The sequence below is a fragment of the Cervus elaphus genome, chromosome 14, assembly GCF_910594005.1.
Source record: "Cervus elaphus chromosome 14, mCerEla1.1, whole genome shotgun sequence".
Taxonomy (NCBI): Eukaryota; Metazoa; Chordata; class Mammalia; order Artiodactyla; family Cervidae; genus Cervus; species Cervus elaphus.
The window spans coordinates 81626051-81648967 of NC_057828.1; the positions used below are offsets into that span (position 1 = coordinate 81626051).

The 22917-nt window shown below is 40.6% G+C and overlaps 1 protein-coding gene across 1 annotated transcript; it reads right to left on the minus strand.

Moving 5' to 3' along the window:
* Positions 1 to 220: 220 nt before the first annotated feature.
* LOC122707487 (patched domain-containing protein 3-like) lies at positions 221 to 12839 on the minus strand. Its single transcript, XM_043922946.1, has 4 exons — positions 11811 to 12839; positions 10602 to 10723; positions 4197 to 4342; positions 221 to 1725 (listed from the first exon to the last, which is right to left on the minus strand). Exons 1-4 carry the CDS (start codon positions 12837 to 12839, stop codon positions 221 to 223), a joined length of 2802 nt encoding a protein of 933 aa, XP_043778881.1.
* Between the last annotated feature and the right edge of the window lie 10078 nt (positions 12840 to 22917).

The window sequence follows — 22917 nt, forward strand, 5'->3', positions numbered from 1 at the left end:
AAAACACTTCTTAAATTAGTAAAAATATTTTAATGTGAGACATTAATTTTTCTCAGGATATTTTAAATAACATTTTAAAATGGTATTTACAAGCCAAAAAAATGCCTTTGTTTTAAGTTTATTGACTATTCTTAATAGTGCATTTTAATCAGATTGGATTGGGCCAATCAGGAATTCTATAATTGGTCTTTGGTTTGTTAGTGGCTATTCAAAGTAACTTTCAAAAAAAGGTTAAGAATACTGGGATAAAAATTAGACCATGAGCAGCTCCAAATACCATCACAAGAAACATAATCTTGAAAAATGTCCTGAAGATGTATGCTTTAGCTGCAGACAGGACAGACACCCCTATTATTGTTGAAACTGCACTTTGTAACACGGGGTAGCCTAGCAGATACAGTGCCTCAATGGCTTTTCGGTCTACTGAGGGCTCTGAACTGGAAACAAATGCATAGGAAATGTGAGCAGAAAAGTCAAAAGAAAACCCTATACAAATGACAAGATTAATCATGGATATGGAATCAAGGTTGACATTCCAGAAGGCCATAAAACCTGTGACACCCACAATCACAGAAGCAATAGCAAAAGTTACCCACAAAGAACACAGGGGATGAGGAATTAACAATAAGGAAACAATGAACATAGCTGCTGACGCAACAACCACATTTCGAACAGTGTTTTCTACTATTGCAGAATACTGATCAAAATATATCAATGCCGGGTTGTACACCATTAGGGGAACGTCACACTTCTCAGCCATGTCTCGGAACTGGAGTAACATCAGCTTCTTATTGGTTGAAGAAGAAATACCCATGGTTTGAATGAAAGCCCGGGAACAAATGATTTCCTGTGATGATGTTACATTAATATCGTATGCAAAAAGTGGAAATTCCATTAAAAAAGTGGGAATATTGCTTAGAAACGCTGTCTTATCATTTATATCTTGACGGAGGTTTTCCATATATTTTACATATTCTCGTAACCAAAACTCTGTAAGGTTTTTATCTACATACTCACTGTTTTCAAAATCTGCCAGACATTTTTCCAGTTTTTGCCTAGCATTTTTATCCCAGTAGTCAAGAGCCTCAGTAACGATAACCATAACGCTGGGACCATAAGTAGAAAAATGGTCTTCTTCTACATTAAAATATGGTGTGATGTAGGAGTCGTCACTTGCCAAAGTTCGGAGGTCTAAACCTTCCTGCACATGGAAACACCCATATACACTAGCTATGATGTATGAGACGTATAGGAGCACTACAAAAATCTTGGACTTGGTGCTTATGAGAAAAGGACCAAAACAGTCTCTAAAGAACAGATTCATTGGATGGATGTCAGCTTTATATTCATCTTGGAGAGAATTGCAAGGGAGGCAGCAGGACTTTTTTAATGAGGAACATTTTTGGTCAGGTGTTTCTGGCTTCTTCAACCAGCGTAGACAGACTACTTCTCTTTTCCCATCCAGGGCCATAAATGCTCCAACACAGGTGATGTTATAAAAATAACAGAAGAGCAGGGTTGTTCCTGTATAGATGCAAAAGTATTGAACGGATCTGAAAGAGGTCATAATTCCTGTGTAGAAGGCCAGGACATTGGTGACAGTGGTGATGGTAATGGATACTGCCACTTTTGAATAGACATCAGACATCCGCTCGCTTATGTTATCCATGAGGCTGGTCTTCTGCCAGGCAGAAATCATGATAAACATGTCATCGACCCCAACACCTGTTAGAGAAAGAAACAGTCTTTGTACTTTTTAACATGCATTAAAAATTAACCAGATCAACTCAAACCATTTTCTTTGCCTGTCTCTCAAGGTCTCATTGATCTTGCGGAGTCTGGATACTGCTTTCTCTGACGCCTTCTCTGGTTGCCGCTGAATCCACAACACAACTCATCACTCCTTGCTCTGTAATAGCTCTGCACTTTGTACACATAGCACAGTACACTCTACTCCTAGTCATCATTCAGGGTGTTCCAATGAAGAGTCAGGAAACCTGGCTGACTGGGTATTAGGTGAAAGCAGGATTAGCCATGCATCTCTGATTCCATCAGAACATTTGAGAGACCATTTTCTCTTATAAACCATTTTACTCTAAGGCACTAATACTGAGTTAGCATCCTGTTGTTTAAAATATGAGCCAGATTTATCTGTTCTCCAGTTAGCATCTAGCTATCAATGTGGTATGATTTTAAAGGTACCCCATAGTTTGTACAAACACACACACAGATATACATACACATGTAGTTTTCTGTTAGTCTGGTTCTGACACCCGAGAACACTGTCATTCAAACTGCACTTGCCCAGGTTAAGGCATTATGTCAATAAAATGCAGGTACTCTTGAGATCAGAAATATGTACCAAAGTAAATGTTAAGAATCCTTTACATAATAAGTGAATACTAAAGTAACCAGTCTCTTCCACAGTGACGTTTCCTGATTGATTTGGAATAAAGAGACCAGGAGAACATTTGAGGACTCTGAAGTCATCACTGAAGGTTAGGAGAGGAGGACCACAGAGAAGAAAGGGGATCACCAAGGACAGCCTAAGCACGTTGCAGATAAATTTCACTTCCCTCAAGCTTCCTACCGCTTTCACTCCTGTACACCTGTTTCTGTGTGTATTGATACAAAATCAATACTTGGAACCAAGTGCTGATTGATTTTATTATCAACTTTGGAAGAGCTTCTCCATGGATTACACGGGAAGGTACTGGGAATTGCACTTTGCCTCTAATTCGGATGTTCTGTGTGTATGGTCTGGCAAAAGGCTTGCAGTGACACAGGCTTGTGTAGTCTGTCACAAACTGCATCCTGACACGCCCCCTGCAGCCAGCTTTCTGGATTTTGCTTGCATTCAGCTGGACAAAGGGCAAGAATCTGAAGTACTAAGGACCACAAATAAACTCATTGATATGCAACAGGTATTTAAAAGCCGGTTTTATTATTTATGGAACTTGGCTCAGAAACTGTCCTCACACATTTCTTGAGCTACTGAAATCACAGCCCCCCCCAAACATGCACCCCTACACTAACATGTCTAGGTATATCCAGATAATATGAAGACGTTGATATGAAATCAGTTGTCTACACTTTAGTTGTTTATGGCTGTGGGAACATTGAGTGCTTAAGCGTGAGTGTGTGCTAGGAAGGCATACATCCAGTGCACAGTTCCTCCCCTATCTTCCCTAGGAAACCAATGATTAATTCTTCCAAGTTGCTTACCACCCAAAATAGAAACATATTTGCCTTCTTATGCTTATTGTAAAATAAATCCTGAAAGTACAGGCAAATACAAAGAAAACCTTTAAACAACTGTAATTCCAGCTGTCAAGGATAATCCTTGCTAATATTTTAAGTATTATCTATCCAGAATTTGCTCTATACAAATATACATGCATATTTGTGTATCTCTCTGTTTTAAACAACTTGTTTCATAACCAGCATTTTTCATTTAACACTTTATATCTACCTCTTTTGAAAGACTGAATAGGATTCCAAAACTTTAATGTGATATGAGCAGATCAATCCCATGTTGATATAAGATTAGCTTGTTTTTTCCTATTCTAAATCACACTAAAATGAACATGTTTATTTTATTTTGTGAAAACCTGTCCAATAACTAGTACAAATTCCCAAAAGTGGAGTTGGCAGGTCAAACGTATTCCATTTTAGATTTTTAAGTCTTTTGATTTGTTGCAAAGTTATATCTTAAAAGTGTACCAATTTACAAATCTCCCTCAGCAGAATATGAGAGAGTTCACTTGCATACCACCTTCCCCAAACCTTCAATCTTGCTATAATATTCATTAATCTAATAAGAAGACAAAGTATCTCACTTTTGGTTTAACTTGCATCCCTTGATTAATCGAAAGGTCAAATATTTCTTTCTTACATTTTCAATGATTAGTATTTTGGATTCTGTGTGTGTGTGTGTGTGTGTGTGTGTGTGTGTGTGTATGTGTGAAACGCCTGTTCATGTCCCTGGTCTGCGTTTTTCCATTTGGGGTACCAGATTTTTCCAACTCTAAAGGCATATAATTCCCTTTGATTTTCTTTTTCTCCTGATACCTCATTTTGGATCTGTAAAGTCACCTACATATCATTATTTTGCTGAGTCTAACACAATACCCTTCCTTTACCCACCCCACACCCCCACACACACAGTGTACAGCCTCACGCTTTGTTTTACTCACCTAGGATAAGAAATGGTGAATTTGCAACTATGAGCACAAATGGCACCCCTATGTACAACATCAGGCCAAAGCCGCTTACCACTGCCAAGGCAACAGAAATGACTCCAAAGACTGCAACCCACATTTTGTTTCGTACACAGTCACACCTGTAAATTTGGAGGGAAAAGTCATGGAACTTGTGGTGGTAGCTTCCATACTGAAATTCCAGCAATTCATAACATTCTTGACTCGGACACCTCTTCAGAGCCCTCTTGGACAATAATCCCCATACCTGTCTGTTGGAGAACTTTAATTTCCAGGCACTAGCCCAGACCAACTGAACAAAAAAAAAGGGCGGTGGGTGGGGGATGGGGTTGGGACAGAAAAGTTGGGAATCTGTACTTTTACCAAACTATACTGGTTGATTTTTATGCAGTAAGCCAAGCATGAATCCACTGACTGGCCTTTCAGAGCCACAAAAAGATACTAAAACATTGCAAATAGATAATTCCACTCTGATCTCCAAAGGAGTGTGAACAGAAGCAAGCAGTATGAAAGTGCCCATGTCCAGGTACCTTCTTACCCACTTATGACTCCCATTAGCCATGAACACAATCCTAAATACCTCCTGTATGTCAAAGCTGGTTTAATATATATTGTGCCTAACAAAAAGAATGAAAGCCTCCTTCTAAAAGTTTTTCATGGTTCTCCTCTGCTAAAGAAGTGTGCTCTAGAAAAGAGGGTGTGTGTGTGTGTGTGTGTGTGTGTGTGTGTGTGTGTGTGTGTGCTCAGTCAATCCAGTTGTGTCTGACGGCTTGTGACCCTATGGACTGTAGCCCACTAGGCTCCTCTGTTCATGGAAGTCTCCAAGCAGGAATAGTGGAGTAGGTTGCCATGCCTTTCCTCTAGGGGATCTTCCCCACCCAGGCATCAAACCCGTGTCTCCTGTGTCTCCTGCATTACAGGCTGATTCTTTACCGCTGAGCCACCAGGGAAGCCCAAGAAAAGCGGCTATTAATTGCAAAAAAAGAAAAAAAAAAGTAACATATACTCCATTTGGAATAATACAACTTATGTCTATTTCTTGGTTGGACCAACAAAAATGGGAATATATATATATAGCATTTTAAAAAGACTGGATTTAATACTTTAACTCCCCAACAACCACAACTTTAAAGTATTGACAACAATCTCTAGGTTTCTGTTTTACTTCATTGCCAACTGCTTCAAAACAAATGACTGACAGCTGCCTCCAGGAAATTTTAGTAGGAGAGAGAAACAGTTTGGTTTGAAGACTAGGAAAGTCAACTATGGAAATGGAGCTGCTGATTCCCAAAGAGCAAAAATATAACTAAAGACCTTATTCATGCAAGGCCACATTAAAATAACCAAACTTTCTTATTAAAACAACTATGTGTGCCTGTATTTCACTTTTTCTCAAACTGCTGGTGCTATCTGTTAAACTCAGGGCCGCAAATCAACATACATACATGCACCAAAACAAAAGTATTTTGTTTTGATTACAAAACAAAATTTGATTACAACCATTTCTTTCTTGTGGACTTCCCTAGAGCTCAGATGGTGAAGAATCTGCCTGCAATGCAAGAGATCTGGGTTCAATCCCTGGGTCAGGAAGACCCCCTGGAGAAGGAAATAGCAATCTACTCCAGTATTCTTGCCTGGAGAATCCCATGGACAGAGGCCTGGTGGGTACAGACCCTGGGGTCATGAAGAGTCGGACACGATTAAGTGACTAACACATACACACAATACTTTCTTCAAGCAACAATATTGATTTACAGGAATTTAAGATAAAAGTAACATAAATGATCCTTGAAATCAGAATGATTAACAGGATAAAGGCTACATATGACATGCTTAGCCCTATTCCCTCTTTAAGGTTTCTGAATTGTTGGTATAAATTTTTCAGAGGATGGAGGGAGTGAAGTATATTATTGGCTAGAGTGATTTGACTTCGACTAGTCGCTGTGTTGACTCTCTAAATGATCCTTATTTTAATGTTCTATAGGCAATGGAAGGAAAGATGTGAATGCAGAACACCAGTAAGTACACTTGCAGATTTTCTAGTCCCCAAGAAGGACTTTGGTTAAGCAGTTTATCAGAATGACTTGGGAGAGTCTCAGCTTTAGATTCCTGCAGTCCTGGAACACAGCTCTGCAGACTCTGATCTATAGTTTGTAGGGAAGTTGCAGAATCCATGTGTCTAAAAATTTCTTCATGTGATTCCAGTGCTCAGGCTGACTTGGGAATCACTGGCAGCAAAATGATCAATCAAGACAGCTGACGAACTACACATTAAAGAAGGCATGAGATAGGAGCTCCCTGGGGGCCTGGTGGTCAGGACTCCTCAGTGCTGTCACTGCTAGGGCCCGGGTTTGGCCAAAAAAAGGGTATAAATGGATGAAATGAAGGATAAGAGCTCTAACATATACAGAATATTAAATACTCAAACAGTAGAAATAAGTCCTTCCTTGTCAGCAATTATTTTAAATCTAAACAGATTAAACTTTCCAATCAAAAAGCAGATATTATCAGAATGGATAAAACAGCATGATTCAACTATATGCTATTTACAAGAGATTCACTTTAGATCCAAAGACATAAATAGATTGATAAGAGGACTGAAATAGATTCTCCATGTGAATAGTAACCAAAAGAGACTAAGAGTGCTTATACTGATAAGAGACAAAATAGACTATTTCAAAAACTGTTAAAAGTTTTGAGACAGAAGGAATCATATATTTATAAAAGGGCCAATGAATCAAGAAGATATAACAACTATAAACATAAATGGATCTCATAACAGAGACCCAATATATGTGAAGCAAATATTAACAGTATTATAGAGAGAAATACATAGCTCTGCAATAAAAGTTGGAAAATTCAATACCTCCCTTTCAATAATGGGTAAAACATTTAGGCAGATAATCTATAAGGAAAATGAAAACATACAAAATACCATAAAACTTATGAGATGTAGTGACATCAGTGCCCAGAGGTAAATTTATACTGCATTAAAAAAAAGAGAAAAGCTCTCAAAACACTTTGTTGATTTTAAACACCTTATGGAGCCAGAAAAAGAAGAGAAGACCTAACACCAAGCTAACAGAAGGAATCAAATAAGAACAGTTATAAATAAAACTGAGAATAGAGAAACAACAGAGAAAACCAAGAAATCCAAAAATTGGTTATCAAAAAAAAAATCAACGAAATTGAAAGACATTTATCTAGAGTTGATAAAGGGGAAAAAATACAAATAACTAAATGGGACATGAAAATGGGGACTTCACTACTGAATTTACAGAAGTAGAAAGGATTTAAGACATTACTATAAGCAACCTATGCCAAAAAACTGGATATCCGAGATAAAATACACAAATTCCTAGAAATACACAAAGACCTAAACTGACTCAAGATGAAAGTCTCAACAGAACATGTAAAAGGACTGTTCCACAGTCAAAAACCTCCCCTCACCTTCAAAATAAAGTCCAGGCTTGATGGCTTCACTGGTGAATTTTATAAAATTTGTAAAGAAGAATTAACACCAATCTTTTTCAAACCCTTCCAAAAAAACTTAAAGGAAGGGAACACTTCCTAACTCTTTTGATGAGGCCATGATTACACTGATATCAATGTCAGACTAAGATACCACAAGGAAACTACAAATAAGACCTCTTATCAATATAGACACAAAAATCCTCAACAAAATTCTAGCAAACACAATTCAATAAGCATATTAAAAGAAGTATACATCATGACCATATAGGATTTACCCCAGGAATGAAAGAGTGGTTCAACATGAGAGCATCAATCAATGTAATACAGCACACTAACAGAACAAAGGATAAAAAACCATATGAATCTCTCAAAAGGTACAGAAAAGGCGCTTGACAAAACCCAATGTCTTTTCATGATAAAAACTCTCAAAAACAAGGAATGGAAGGAAAGTTCCTCAAAATTATAAAGGCAATTATGAAAACTGCACAGCTAACGTTAAACTCAATGGTGAAAAAAAGAAAGCTTTCCCTCTAAGATCAGGAACAAGATAAGGATGCCCACTTTCATCAGTGATATTCAAAGATGTACTAGAAGTGCCAATCAGAGCAATTGGGACTTTGAAATTAAAGGAATTCAAACTGGAAAGGAGGAATTTTAACTCTGTTTTCACAGATTATATGATCGTACATGTGAAAACTCCAATGAATCCAAAGGAAGCTACTAAAGTTAGTAAACGAATTCAGTAAGCTGCAAGATACAAGATCAACACACAGGATTCAGTTGTTTCTATCCATGTGCAATGAACAATCCCAAAAGGAAATTAAGAAAGTGATTTCATTTAGTGTTTAAAATAATGAAATACTTAGGAATACATTTAACCGAAGAAGTGAAAGACTGGTACATGGAAAACTACAAAACATTGGTGAAAGAAACTAAAAAAGACCTAAATTAATGGAAAGACTTTCACAGTCCATGGGGGGGAAGACTTAATATTGTCAAAATGACAATCTCGCCTAAGGTGATCTACACATTAAACACAATCTCTATCAAAATTCCAATAGCTTTTATTCAGAAATGTAGAGGTCAATACTCAAATCCATATGGAATTACAAGGAGCCCTGGATATTCCAGAATAACCTTAAAAAGAAAAAATAAATGGATGACTGAGATTTCCAGATTTCAAAACTTATAGCTACAGTATTTAAATCAGAGTGGTACTAGTATATGGACAGACATAGACCAATGGAGTAGAACTGAGCATCTAGAAATAAATCCATATATCTACAGCCCATTGATTTTTGACAAGGATGCCAAATCCAATCAACTGGGAAACAGCAGTCTTTTCAACAAAAAGCACTGGATGACTGGATTTCCACATGTACAAGAATGAAGTTGGACCCCTACTTCACATCATATACAACTATGATTAAAAATTGTAACCACCTAAATATTGCAGCTAAAACCATAAAACTCTTGAAGGAAACATACAGCAATTGCACACGACCTTACTTGTCAATGGAAGCTTAGATGTAACACCAAAAGCACAATTAGAAACAATAAAAATAAATAAGTTGAATTTCATCTAAATTAAAACCTTTGTACATTAATGGACATTATCAAGAAAGTAAAGAGATAATCTACAGAGTGAGAGAAAATATTTGCAAATTACATAACTTGATAAGGATTTAATATCCAAAACATATACTCAACAACAACAGAATTCAACAACAAAAGGACAAACAACTTCACTAAAAATGGACAAAGGTGGGAATTCCCTGGCAGTCCAGTGGTCGGAACTCCAAACTTTCACTGCCAAGGGCCTGGGCCCAAGTTCAACCCCTGGTCTGGGAAATGAGATTCTTCAAGCCTTGGGGTGCAGCCAAAAAAAGGGCAAAGGACTTGAAAAGACATTTCTCCATAAAGGATATGCGTGTGTGCTCAGTAGCTCAGTTGTCTGACTCCTTGTGACTCCCTAGCCACCAAGCTCTTCTGTTCATGAAATTTTCCAGGCAAGAATACGAGAGTGGGTTACCATTTCCTTCTCCAGGGCATCTTCCCAACACAGGGATCGAAACCAAGTGTCTTGCATTTCCTGCACCAGCAGGCAGATTCTTTACCACTGTGCTACCTGGGGAGCTCCAAAGAAGATATACAAATAACCAATAACCACATAAAAAAGATAATCATGGTTAGAATGTAGAGAAATTGGAAAACTTACACATTGCTGGTGGGATACAAAATGGTGTAGCCTCTGTGAAAAATAGTTTGGTGGTTCTTCAAAAAGCTAACCAGTGAATTATCATACAACCCAATAATTCCACTCCTAGGTATATACTGAAAAGAACTGCAAACAGGAGTTTAAACAGAGATTTGGACACCAGGTTTCACTGCAGCATTATTCACTATAGTCCAAAGGTAAAAATATTTCAAGTGCCCATCAACAGATAGGCAGATAAACAAATGTGGCACATACATAAAATGGAGCATTACTCAGCCATGCAAAGGGACTCATGCTACAACATGGACAAATGTTGACAACATTACGGTAAGTGAAATAAGTCAATCACAAAAGGACAAATACTGTATGATTCCACTTACATGAAATCTCTAGAACAGGCAAATTCATGGAAACAGAAACTAGATTAAAAATTAGCCAAGACTTGGGGGAGACAGTGGGGAGTTATTACTTAATGGTTACAGTGTTTGTTTGGGGTGATGGAAAACATTCATAAAGGGATAGTTGCGATGGTTGCGCAACACTGATAATGTAATTAATGCCACTGATCTGTACACTTAAAATGGTTTTTGAAATGACACATTTTATGTTATAAATGTTATATACACATTATATACATTAATACAATAAAATATTTTTTAGAGTTTAAAAAACTATTAAAATTGTTTTACCTGTAGCATGATACAATTGCAAATAATATGATTAGAAGGTAGGCCAAGTGAAACAAGGGGATCACTGTCATGGAAGTTGCCTCAAATTCCAGTTGCCTAGAAAGCGATGAAAAGTAGACAACCTGCCACAAAAACATATTCAGGTAAATGACTTTCAATTCTGATATTGTGTGTGAGTTACATATGATACTGAAACACTACAACTTAATAACTTAAACATTAAAATTCAGTGAAAAGTCAAAATATATGGATTATGATTTTAGAATAAAGAAGGTAATAAAGATTTGCTTCTTCCCACAAATCTCTGGCATGCTTTTCAAAGTTTCTTTCAAAAAATCTAAAGTTTAAGACTCCTGAATACACAAAATCTGAAATCTTATATAAAACTGTGAAAGCATTAATAACTATAGACTTATAACTTTTTCTAAACTTCTATTCAGTCATTGTCTTTTACTATTTTAATTGTACAAACATAATTTCAGACAGGCCTGGGTATTAAAAGACTTTTCTCAGAAGATATCTTCTCATTTTCACCAGTTTCATTCAGAGTATTAGGTTTGCCAGCCCCAAAATTACTGAGCAGCTAATATGTGCCTGGCACTACACTATAATTTACTTTTAAAATGCTCATCTTTCTCAAAAACATCATGGAACTTTCATTTAAAGTTTTGCTCTTTTATTCCAATGAACTCCAAAGTTTAGGGGGCTCCCAGAAACAGCAAAAGCTTAAACTGAAAGTAAGAATTACAGAGTAATTTGACCAGATAAACCAAACTAAACCTGAATATCAATGTCTGTACTGAACAGACCTATGCTGAGAATGTACCATTTGTGTTTTTAACCAGAACGTTACCAAGGACTTAAGATTTGTGGCATTCTTCTCCTTTTTTTAAAAGTCCTCTTTTTACTTTATTAAAAAAATTTATTGTAGTATAGTTGATTTACAATGTTGTGTTAGCTTCATGTATATAGCAAAGTGAATCAGTTATACACATATCCACCCTTTTTTGGAATCTACTGTGGTTTTCTTCAGTGTGCTATTTTAAGAAAGCTGGATTAAGGATCAAATAGAGCAAAGCACACCTAGCTTCCAGCCAAGGACTCTATCTGATAATCTGGGAGTGCTGCTGCTATGGTCCCTGGAACAAGTCCTCTTATAACTCCCTCCCACCTTCTCCTGGCCTCCCATAAACTCCAGCCACTAGGTACCTGGATCTTCTTCAAGGTCAGACTCTCTTCAAGGCTGCTCGCCTTCGTCAGGAAGTGGATCATCCACGCCTTGCTACGTTCCTTTTCCTCTCCTTCTCCTGTCTCCAGGTAGTACTGCAGCCGCATGGCTTTGGCCTGGAGGAGTAACTGGCTTGGCCCCATACTCTCGCCCAAGACAGTTCCTCCCAGGATGTTGGCCAGGGAGACGATCTGACCGGCTAGGCTGTAGATGGGGAAGGTGATGGTTCTCAGGTTGAGGCCCTTGTTCCTTTTCCAGGAGAACAAGAGTGGGTTGGGGGGGACACAGGAGCCCTGGTTCTTGGCGCACACCTCGCCGTAGGGGATCTGGGTTCCGTTGTCCTGGGTCACAGTCAGAGCCTGCACCGTGTCGTCCACCTTGCTGATTTCCTCTAGGATGTCCGGCTCCAGCAGGGTCTCGAAGTTGGAGACCACGAGGATGGAGGCGTAAGGGACCTCGGCGCTCTTCCTGGAGATAGAGAAGACGAGAGAGTCGTTGGCGGTGAAATGTCCCTGCACGAAGCGCCGCTCTGCCTTGGCGGGGCTCCCGATCGGGGTGTACTCCTCCTCCAGGTCTTCTTCTCCATCCCGGGGCAGGTACATCAGGCCGGTGCCCAGGATGGCTGTTAGCGCCACGGGCAGCAGCAGAAAGATCCAGGGGTGCGCGCCCACCTTCCTGCCCAGCCGCCTGAAGGCCCGCGACAGCGGTGCCTCCAGGCAGTTGGTGTGGCAGCGGGGCCGCGGGGCCCAAAGGTTCTCAGACTGAGAGGCCGGCGGGGGCGGCGGAGCCTCGGGCCCCGGAGGGGGCTCTGCGCTCCGCCCTGCCGCCCGGCTGCGCTCGGGCTCCCAGTCCTGACCCGCCGCCGAGGGCGGCTCTGGCTCCGGGCCAGGCCCTGCTGGCTGCCCGCTCTCTCTCTCTGGCCTCGGCCCCTGGGCCTCGGACCCAGGCTCTTGTTCCGCCTTCCGCTCTGGCTCTGGCTCCGGCGCAACCTTCGAGGGATTAAGGCTCATTTCCAGGAAGGAAAGCCCACGTTCTCAGCACGGCAGATCAGAAAGGAGCTGCCGGGCGGCGCCCCCTCTCCACCCACGAACGGTTTCCTGAAGTTCCAGTGTGTCTGTTTGACCCCGGGCTGCTCGCGCCGCCAATGCTGGAGCTTCGTTGGCGGTCACGTGGTTCAGTTGAGGTCAGTTCAGTCGCTCAGTCGCGTCCGACTCTGTGTGACCCCACGGACTGCGGCACACCAGGCCTCCCTGTCCGTTACCAACTCCCGGAGCTTACTCAAACTCGTGTCCATTGAATCCGTGATGCCATCCAACCATCTCATCCTCTGTCATCCCCTTCTCCTGCCTTCAGTCTTTCCCAGAATCAAATGAGTCAGCTCTTCACATCAGGTGGCCAAAGTATTGGAGTTCAGCTTCAGCATCAGTCCTTCCAATGGATAGTCAGGACTGATTTCCTTTAGGATGGACTGGTTAGATCTCCTTGCAGTCCAAGGGACTCTCAAGAGCCTTCTCCAACACCACAGTTCAAAAGCCTCGATTCTTCGGCACTCAGCTTTCTTTATAGTCCAACTCTCACATCCATACATGACTACTGGAAAAACCATAGCTTTGACTAGACGGACTTTTGTTGGCAAAGTAATGTCTCTGCTTTTTAATATGCTGTCTAGGTTGGTCATAGCTTTCCTTCCAAGGAGCAAGTGTCTTTTAATTTCATGGCTGCAGTCACCATCTGCAGTGATTTTGGAGCCCCCCAAAATAAAGTCTCTCACTGTTTCCATTGTTTCCCCATCTATTTGCCATGTAGTGTTGGGACCGGATTCCATGCTCTAACTAGCCCCAAATTTGTCCCTGGTGCCTGTCCTCTCAGGGTTTAGTTAATACAAGACACACTTCTTAAAGGCGAATGAAATGAGTGTTTACATGACTCAGAACTGACTGGGAGAATTTGACTTGTTCAGGGACACACACTCACACACACACACTGACACACACACACCCGCACACTAAAGGCACAGATTTCCCCTGTGTTATAAGGGGCAGATTTTACCTTTGAGGGGCTCATCCAGAAACATGTTTCTCAGGTAAGGCTTTGGTGAACCTGGTGCAGCTCATTTAGTTATTTTTATTCTTTACAGACATATTGTTCTCCTGGTAAAAAGTTACAAGTAGATTCATAAAATAAAAAGTGGGGCTAGAAGAACCCAAACCCAGTCCTGAAACTTCCTTCTATCATGTTCCTCTTCTTAATGGAAGTGTTAAAAAGTGGGAGTTTATCCTTACAAACCATTTTCTTTGCATTTGCAAGCATATCCAGATATATGTAAATATATCATTTTCACAAATGAAAGTGAAAGTGAAGTCACTCAGTTGTGTCCCACTCATTGTGAACCCATGGACTGTAGCCTACCAGGCTCCCCTGTCCATGGAATTCCGCAGGCAAGAATACTGGAGTGGGTTGCGATTTCCTTCTCCAGGGAATCTTTCCATCCCAGGGATCGAAACCCAGGTCTCCCACATTATAGGCAGATGCTTTTACTGTCTGAGCCACTAGGGAAGTCCATTTTCATAAATATTATTGCACTATCTGTATGCGAGACCTGGGTTCTATCCCTGGGTTGGGAAGACCCCCTGAAGAAGGGAAAGGCTATCTACTCCAGTATTCTGGCCTGGGGAATTCTATGGACTGTATAGTCCATGGGGTGGCAAAGAATCAGACAGGACTGAGTGAAAAAGAAAAAAAAGAAAAATAAAATGTGTATGCAGATTACATTTTTCACCAAATACGTCAAAGGATCTTAACATGTGACTGTATGTAGATTTATCTTATTCTTTGGAATTGTTTTATAGTTTTCCATTTTGTATGGCTGGAACATAAATTAGCTATAATGCTATTGATAGATCTGTAGGTTGTTTAGAATGTTTTGCTGATACGAACAGTGCTAAGTGAACAAATGTCTTTTTCTTAAAGCATAAGAAATGCATCTGTGAGGTGATTTTGTAGAAGGGGATTTACTGGACCAAAGGATATCCCATTTAAAATTTCTCAGTTATTGATAAAATCCATAGAAGTTGAACTTTCCCAATGGGTAAAGAATCTGCTTGCAATGCAGGAGACACAGGAGATGTGGGTTTGATCCCTGGGTGGGGAAGATTCCCTGGAGAAGGAAATGGCAACCCACTCTAGTATCCTTGCCTGGAAAATTCTGTGGATGGAGCAGCCTGGCAGGCTACAGTCCATAGGGTCGCAAAGAGTCGGATATCACTGAGTGACTTCATTCAGTCGCTCATAGAAGTTGTATCAATTTACACCCTCATAAGCAGTGTATGCAGTTCTTTTTTTGGTCACAGCCCACCCCAGAATGTCATTAAAGTGTTTGATTTGTGCCATTGGTATCTTATTTTGATTTTACTTTTTTAATTTGTTGTTTAGACTCACCATAGTTCCTCTTTGGGTGAATTGTCATCTTATACCTTTTCCTGGCTTGCCTTTTGGACTATTCAAATTTTCTTCTTTACTATAGAAATTATTCATGTACTAAGGAAATAATCACTTGTTCCTGTATTTTGAGTGATGAATATCCCCTTACCCTGTTCTCCCACTGTCATTTGCTGGTTACCATGCCTTTTGTTTGTAGTTGAATTAACTTAATTTTTTAAATGAATTCTGGATTTTGTTGCTGTAAGGCGATTGCAGAGAAAAAGAGAGCAAGCCAGGTAATCAGGCAAGAAAAGGGAAATTTATTAGAGGGGAAAGAGAGGGTGATTGGCCCTTAAGGAGAACCAGTGTCCTCCCTTTCTGACGGAGTCCTTCTTATACCACACCAATGAACTCTGAAGGGATGGTCATGTAGCTGGAGCTCTGGAATCTGGTGGTTCCACAGCTTTGAGAAGATAGGCACCAGTGATATAACAGGATGCCATTTGGGCAATTTGGTCAGTCTTACAGATCACTGTGATTTTATTCTTCGTTTGTGAAGTCAACATAATGAACCATGTTATCAATGAGACCCCATTTGGGCCCTATCAGTTGCATAATAGACAGTTGTTTCCCTTGACCTAGAGCTTCCCTTGTGACTCAGCTGGTAAAGAATCTGTCTGCAATGTGGGAGACCTGGATTTGATCCATGGGTTGGGCAGATCCCCTGGAGAAGGGAAAGGGTACCCACTCCAGTATTCTGGCCTGGAGAATTCATGGACTATATAGTCCAAGGAGTCGCAAAGAGACACGACTGAGCAACTTTCACTTGCAGCAATTATAATCTACTTTAAAATTTACATATATTCCTTTTTTTAATTGTTGAAGTATAGTTGATTTATAGTTGTCTTAATTTCTGGTGTACAGCAAACTGATTCAGCTATACATATAAGTATACTTTTATTTTTTAAGGTGGCCAAACATTTTATTCAGGCTACTGCAGTAGCAGAGAGACTTCAGTATTTGCTGAGCTCAACTTTGCTGTAACCAAAGATGGGAGTGAGAGGGTAACAGGCAGGAAGACTAGGGGTCTCCAAATGGAGGAAATAGGCTCCAAGTGGCAGACATTTTTTATCTCTCTTAAATGGAAGGAGGAAACAAACTACAAGTGTCAGACTTTTTTCCTTCTCTTTACAAATTTAAAAGAAGTCTTCTTCTAAAATTCAGTGTCACCATGACTACATCTGGTTCCACCTGAACTTAACTTTTCTCAAACCTGAAGCTAACCAATTCATTTTTCTTATGGAAATGCTTTTCTTAAGCTATGTTAATGAACTATGTATTTACCCTAGACTGTCTTTCTTCAAGTTGGTTCTGCCTAAGACTCAGAACCCACTTGACAAACCAGTATGTTTTACTGATGCAAATGTTCTCTTAGGTTATGTTAATGAGACTATGTCTTTGCTTGGAATCCTGCCTTTCTTCAAGATTCATGTCAATTGTTATATGGCCTGGGACAACTCACCTTGTGCCAGTGTTATCTCCAAATGCATGTTGTGGGTAAGGGGCCTGGTGCCATGCTGAGTTTTGAGACATCTCTTTTCTCTAATTAGCAGCCTGCTGGTAGGAGTATACCATACTGCTGAAGGCTAGCACGGGGGCACTCTTTCTGCCCCCTTCTGACGTCTATGTCAGAAGCTGCGACGGACCATGCAGAGGTGTGGCTAGAGGAGCTACCCCTCACCCAAGGTCAGGGGTGGCGACCAAGAGCAACAGGCTGCGATGGCGCAGGAGTGGCTGAGAGGAGCTACCCCACGTCCAAGGTCAGGGGTGGCGGCCGAGAGGAGCAACCCCACAACCAAGGAGTGGCGGCTGTGTGGGCGCAGGAGGGCCAAGAGGAGCTACTCCACGTTCAAGGTCAGGAGGGGCGGCCGTGAGGAGATGCCCCTCGTCCCAGGTAAGGAGCAGCGGCTGCGCTTTGCTGGAGCAGCCGTGAAGAGATACCCCAAGTCCAAAGTAAGAGAAACCCAAGTAAGGCGGTAGGTGTTGCGAGAGGGCATCAGAGGGCAGACACACTAAAACCATAACCACAGAAAACTAACCAATCTGATCACAGGACCAGAGTCGTGTCTAACTCAATGAAACTAAGCCATGCCATGTGGGGCCACCCAAGACGGTCGGGTCATGGTGGAGAGGTCTGACAGAATGTGGTCCACCGGAGAAGGGAATGGCAAACCACTTCAGTATTCTTGCCTTAAGAACCCCTTGAACAGTATGAAAAGGCAAAATGGTAGGATACTGAAAGAGGAACTCCCTAGGGCGGTAGGTGCCCAATATGCTACTGGAGATCAGTGGAGAAATAACTCCAGAAAGAATGAAGGGATAGAGCCACAGCAAAAACAACACCCAGTTGTGGATGTAACTGGTGATAGAAGCAAGGTCTGATGCTGTAAAGAGCAATATTGCATAGGAACGTGGAATGTTAGGTCCATGAATCAAGGCAAATTAGAAATGGTCAAACAGGAGATGGCAAGAGTGAACATCGACATTCTAGGAATCAGTGAACTAAAATGGACTGGAATGGGTGAATTTAATTCAGATGACCATTATATCTACTACTGTGGGCAGGAATCCCTTAGAAGAAATGGAGTAGCCATCATGGTCAACAAAAGAGTCTGAAATGAAGTACTTGGATGCAATCTCAAAAATGACAGAATGATCTCTGTTTGTTTCCAAGGCAAACCATTCAGTATCATGGTAATCCAAGCCTATGCCCCAACCAGTAATGCTGAAGAAGCTGAAGTTGGATGGTTCTATGAAGACCTACAAGACCTTTTAGAACTAATACCCAAAATAGATGTCCTTTTCATTATAGGGGACTGGAATTCAAAAGTAGGAAGTTAAGAAACACCTGGAGTAATAGGCAAATTTGGCCTGGGAGTGTGGAATGAAGCAGGGCAAAGGCTAATAGAGTTTTGCCAAGAGAACGCACTGGTTGTAGCAAACACTCTCTTCCAACAACATAAGAGAAGACTCTACATGTGGACACCCCCAGATGGCCGACACCAAAATCAGATTGATTATTGCCGGGGTCCAGCCCCAGCAGGATCCAGGGGTACCCTCAGGATGAATGGCGTTGGCGAGAGAGAGAGAGAGAGAGAGACCAGACTGGGGAGTGTGCAGCAGGGTCTGGCCTGCGCTTTATTTTTTTTACCGTAGCCTTTATACCCTAAGTTAGTACATTTCTAAGGGGAAGATAAGCACACAGACTTAGTTTAACATTACATCAGCTTGTCCTTCACGAAACCAGGTGTGCTCTGCACACCTTTTTGTTTATGAGAGTCTTTTCCCATAGATTTTTTGTACATTATCTTCTGGCCTTGAGCTTAGCAGAAAACAGAAAAGTGGCAGTCTCATGGTACAGCAGGTTACAACATAGTAGAAATACAATCCTGTTAACACAAAGGTCAGTCTTTTTGCAGAAGTTCTCAGCTAAATTTATCTAAAAAGTTTAGCACACAAAGACTCTGCCGCTCAGGTGAGGCAGCCTCTGTTTTAGCACTCTTGGTTAAAATTAACAATTATCTTATTGTTTTTGCACTAGGGCTAAACTCTTATTTTTCTAAATCCTTAACTATAACCACTTTTAGAATAGTATTTTTGTGTTCTCTAATAGGGCTTCCTCACCCCCCGAAGGGTTCTGTGCCTATTAGGGCCTTTTTTATGGTTAATCTCTATGTATGATATCTTTTGGCCTTCAGGCCTGTTGACATTTTATGAATTGCACCTGGTGTAACTTTAAGCAACTTCAGTAGCCGACCCTGTCTTTCTGGTGGTTAATCTATTTTCTTTCTGTTAGGTATCATCTCCATGGGAACTAGATAGGATTGCATTTTTACAGAACAGAAACACGAAGGATTGCAAAAACAGCAGATATAGCACAAAACAGGCTCTTAGTCTAAAAGTTAATTACCTGCAAGAAGTCACCAGCTCATCTCTATCTAAAGTATTTTCTATTAGGCACATTTTGTGGCTATTTTATTTGTGGAGCCTTTCTTACCCGGCAGAGGGACCTATACTTAATGGTTTCTTTTGTTAGCATACTGTGCTTAGGATGCTTAGAACAATCATGAGCATTCTTTGCAATAGGAGCACACATATGCCAAACAAGCCAGAGTGCCAGCAAAAGGGTTTGAATTGAAGCATTTCCTTCATCTTTGGCCCCATCATAGGGTACCAGCGTCTAGGAGATTTATTAATTAGGGTTTTAAGTTGGTCTTCATTCAATGAAAGAGGAGCAGGAGAACTCTTGGCAGGCAACACAAGAATCTGCAGCAGTGGGAACAAGAACAACAGCAGTAAAAGGGGGGAGGATACAGGGTGGGGTAGAGGCCGGGACCAACCTGGAGGGTCCCTTGTATCCTGAACGGCCTTGCGTGTCAGGTCTCTTCCTCATGACCTCGTCATGGGTGGGATCTCCCACAACGGCTCCCGGCAGATTATATTGCTTGCAGCCAAAGATGGAGAAGCTCTATACAGTCAGCAAAAACAAGACCAGGAGCAGACTGTGGCTCAGATCATGAACTCCTTATTGCCAAATTCAGACTTTAATTGAAGAAAGTAGGGAAAACCACTAGACCATTCAGGTATGACCTAAATCAGATCCCTTATGATTATACAGTGGAAGTGAGAAATAGATTTAAGGGACTAGATCTGATAGACAGAGTGCCTGATGAACTATGGATGGAGGTTCGTGACATTGTACAGGAGACAGGGATCAAGACCATCCCCATGGAAAAGAAATGCAAAAAAGCAAAATGACTGTCTGAAGAGGGCTTACAAATAGCTGTGAAAAAAGGGAAGCAAAAAGCAAAGGAGAAAAGGAAAGATATTCCCATTTGAATGCAGATTTCTAAAGAATAGCAAGGAGAGATAAGAAAGCCTTCCTCAGTAATCAATGCGAAGAAATAGAGGAAAACAGCAGAATGGGAAAGACTAGAGATCTCTTCAAGAAAATTAGAGATACCAAGGGAACATTTCGTGCAAAGATGGGCTCGATAAAGGACAGAAATGGTATGGATCTAACAGAAGCAGAAGATATTAAGAAGAAGTGGCAAGAATACACAGAAGAACTGTGCAAAAAAGATCTTCACAACCCAGATAATCACGATGGTGTGATCACTCACCTAGAGCCAGACATCCTGGAATGTGAAGTCAAGTGGGCCTTAGAAAGCATCACTACGAACAAAGCTAGTGGAAGTGATGGAATTCCAGTTGAGCTATTTCAAATCCTGAAAGATGATGCTGTGAAAGTACTGCACTCAATATGCCAGCAAATTTGGAAAACTCAGCAGTGGCCACAGGACTGGAAAAAGTCAGTTTTCATTCCAATCCCAAAGAAAGGCAATCCCAAAGAATGCTCAAACTACCACACAATTGCACTCATCTCACACGCTAGTAAAGTAATGCTCAAGATTCTCCAAGCCAGGCTTCAGAAATACGTGAACCATGAGCTTCCAGATGTTCAAGCTGGTTTTAGAAAAGGCAGAGGAACCAGAGATCAAATTGCCAACATCCACTGGATCAAGGAAAAAGCAAGAGAGTTCCAGAAAAACATCTATTACTGCTTTATTGACTATGCCAAAGCCTTTGACTGTGTGGATCACAACAAACTGTGGAAAATTCTGAAAGAAATGGGAATACCAGCCCACCTGACCTGTCTCTTGAGAAACCTATATGCAGGTCAGGAAGCAACAGTTAGAACTGGACATGGAACAACAGACTGGTTCCAAATAGGAAAAGGAGTATGTCAAGGCTGTATATTGTCACCCTGCTTATTTAACTTATATACAGAGTACATCATGAGAAACGCTGGGCTAGAAGAAGCACAAGCTGGAATCAAGATTGCTGGGAGAAATATCAATATGCAGATGACACCACCCTTATGGCAGAAAGTGAAGAGGGAAGAGGAACTAAAAAGCCTCTTGATTAAAGTGAAAGTGAAAGAAGAGAGTGAAAAAGTTGGCTTAAAGCTCAACATTCAGAAAACTAAGATCATGGCATTTGGTCCCATCAATTCATGGGAAATAGATGGGGAAACAGTGGAAACAGGAGACTTTAGTTTTTTGGACTCCAAAATCACTGCAGATGGTGATTGCAGCCACGAATTTAAATTTTAATTTATACCTTTGATGAGTCACAAAGATGGAACTATACAGTGTTAGAAAATACTAAGCCTGGATCAGCCTATTGTGATAATATAGAAAGATGTTCTCAGTGAGCAGTCAAGAGAACTGTATACCTGGATACTTGTTTCTATAGGTCCCATGTAAGCTTGTCATTAAACTTGCCACATCAATTTGGAGCTATATCTTTGTATCTTAAAACTAATTTGCATTCATTTCTGTGAAGTACAAAGGTCACTAATGTGGGAGACGTTTATCCTTCTTGAAGAAACAACCAATCAAATAATACTTAGCCAACCAAGAGTTAAAAAGGCATGCATGAAAAAGTCATAAGATGAAAAGACTGGTATTTGTTATCCATTTCTAGATATGTATCCTATATTTGAACAAAAATGAAAGCATGAAGATGTTTAGCAAAAAGTTATGTAAAATAAGGAGACTGAGCAATTCCACTTCTGAGTATTTACCCAAGAGAAATGAAAAGTTCTGTTCACACAAAACCCATATGTGAATGTTTATGGCATTCGTGTTTATAATTGCTAAAAGCTGGAAACAAACCAAACATCCAGCTGGTATATAGGTAAATGAACTCTGTGATACACACAGTGGAATACTGTTCAGCAATTATGGAATGAAATACGGGTACACACATCAACATGAATGGATTTCACATGTATTATTTTAAGTGACAGGAGTCAGTCTCAAAAGACTATGAACTGTATGATTCCATTTACAGGGCAAGGCAATATTAATGGGCACAGAAAACAAGTCAGTAGTTCCCAAGGGCTGCGCGTGGAGAGAAGTTGGCTACAAGGGGCAACCTGAGGGCATTTATGGGATGATGGATCTGTTTCACACGTTGATTGTGGTAGTGCTTGCACAACTGTATGGGTTTGTTAAATCTCATGGAATTGAACACCCCTCAAAAATTTTAGTGTATGTAAAATTTAAAAGTAGAGAAAATGAAGAGACAGCACAGGTGCCCACAAAAGGTAATGTCTGTGTATGTGTGTGTGTATTAGTTGCTCAGTCGTGCTGACTCTTTGCAATCCCATGGACGGTGGCCTGCCAGGCTCCTCTGTCCATGGGATTCTCTAGGCAAGAATACTGGAGTGGGTTGCCATTTCCTACTCCAGGGGATCTTCCCCACCCAGGGATCAAACCTGGGTCTCCTGCATTGCAGGCAGATTCTTTACCATCTGAGTCACCAGGAAAGCCCAGTGTCTGTACAACAGTGTGAAAATACTTATAGTCTTGCATAGTATACTTAAAATTGGTTAGGATGGTAAATTTTTTGTGATATGTATTTTACCACAGTTTAAGAAATTTCAAAGCTGTAAGACAGATATTATATATTTATAATGGATTATTGTGAAGTCATTAAGCAATTTTTTCCAAGGAATTATTAATAAAATGGGAATGTGGTTATAATTTTAGATTAAACTGAATACAAAGTTGAATGGGCTATAAATAATCTGTAAATAAA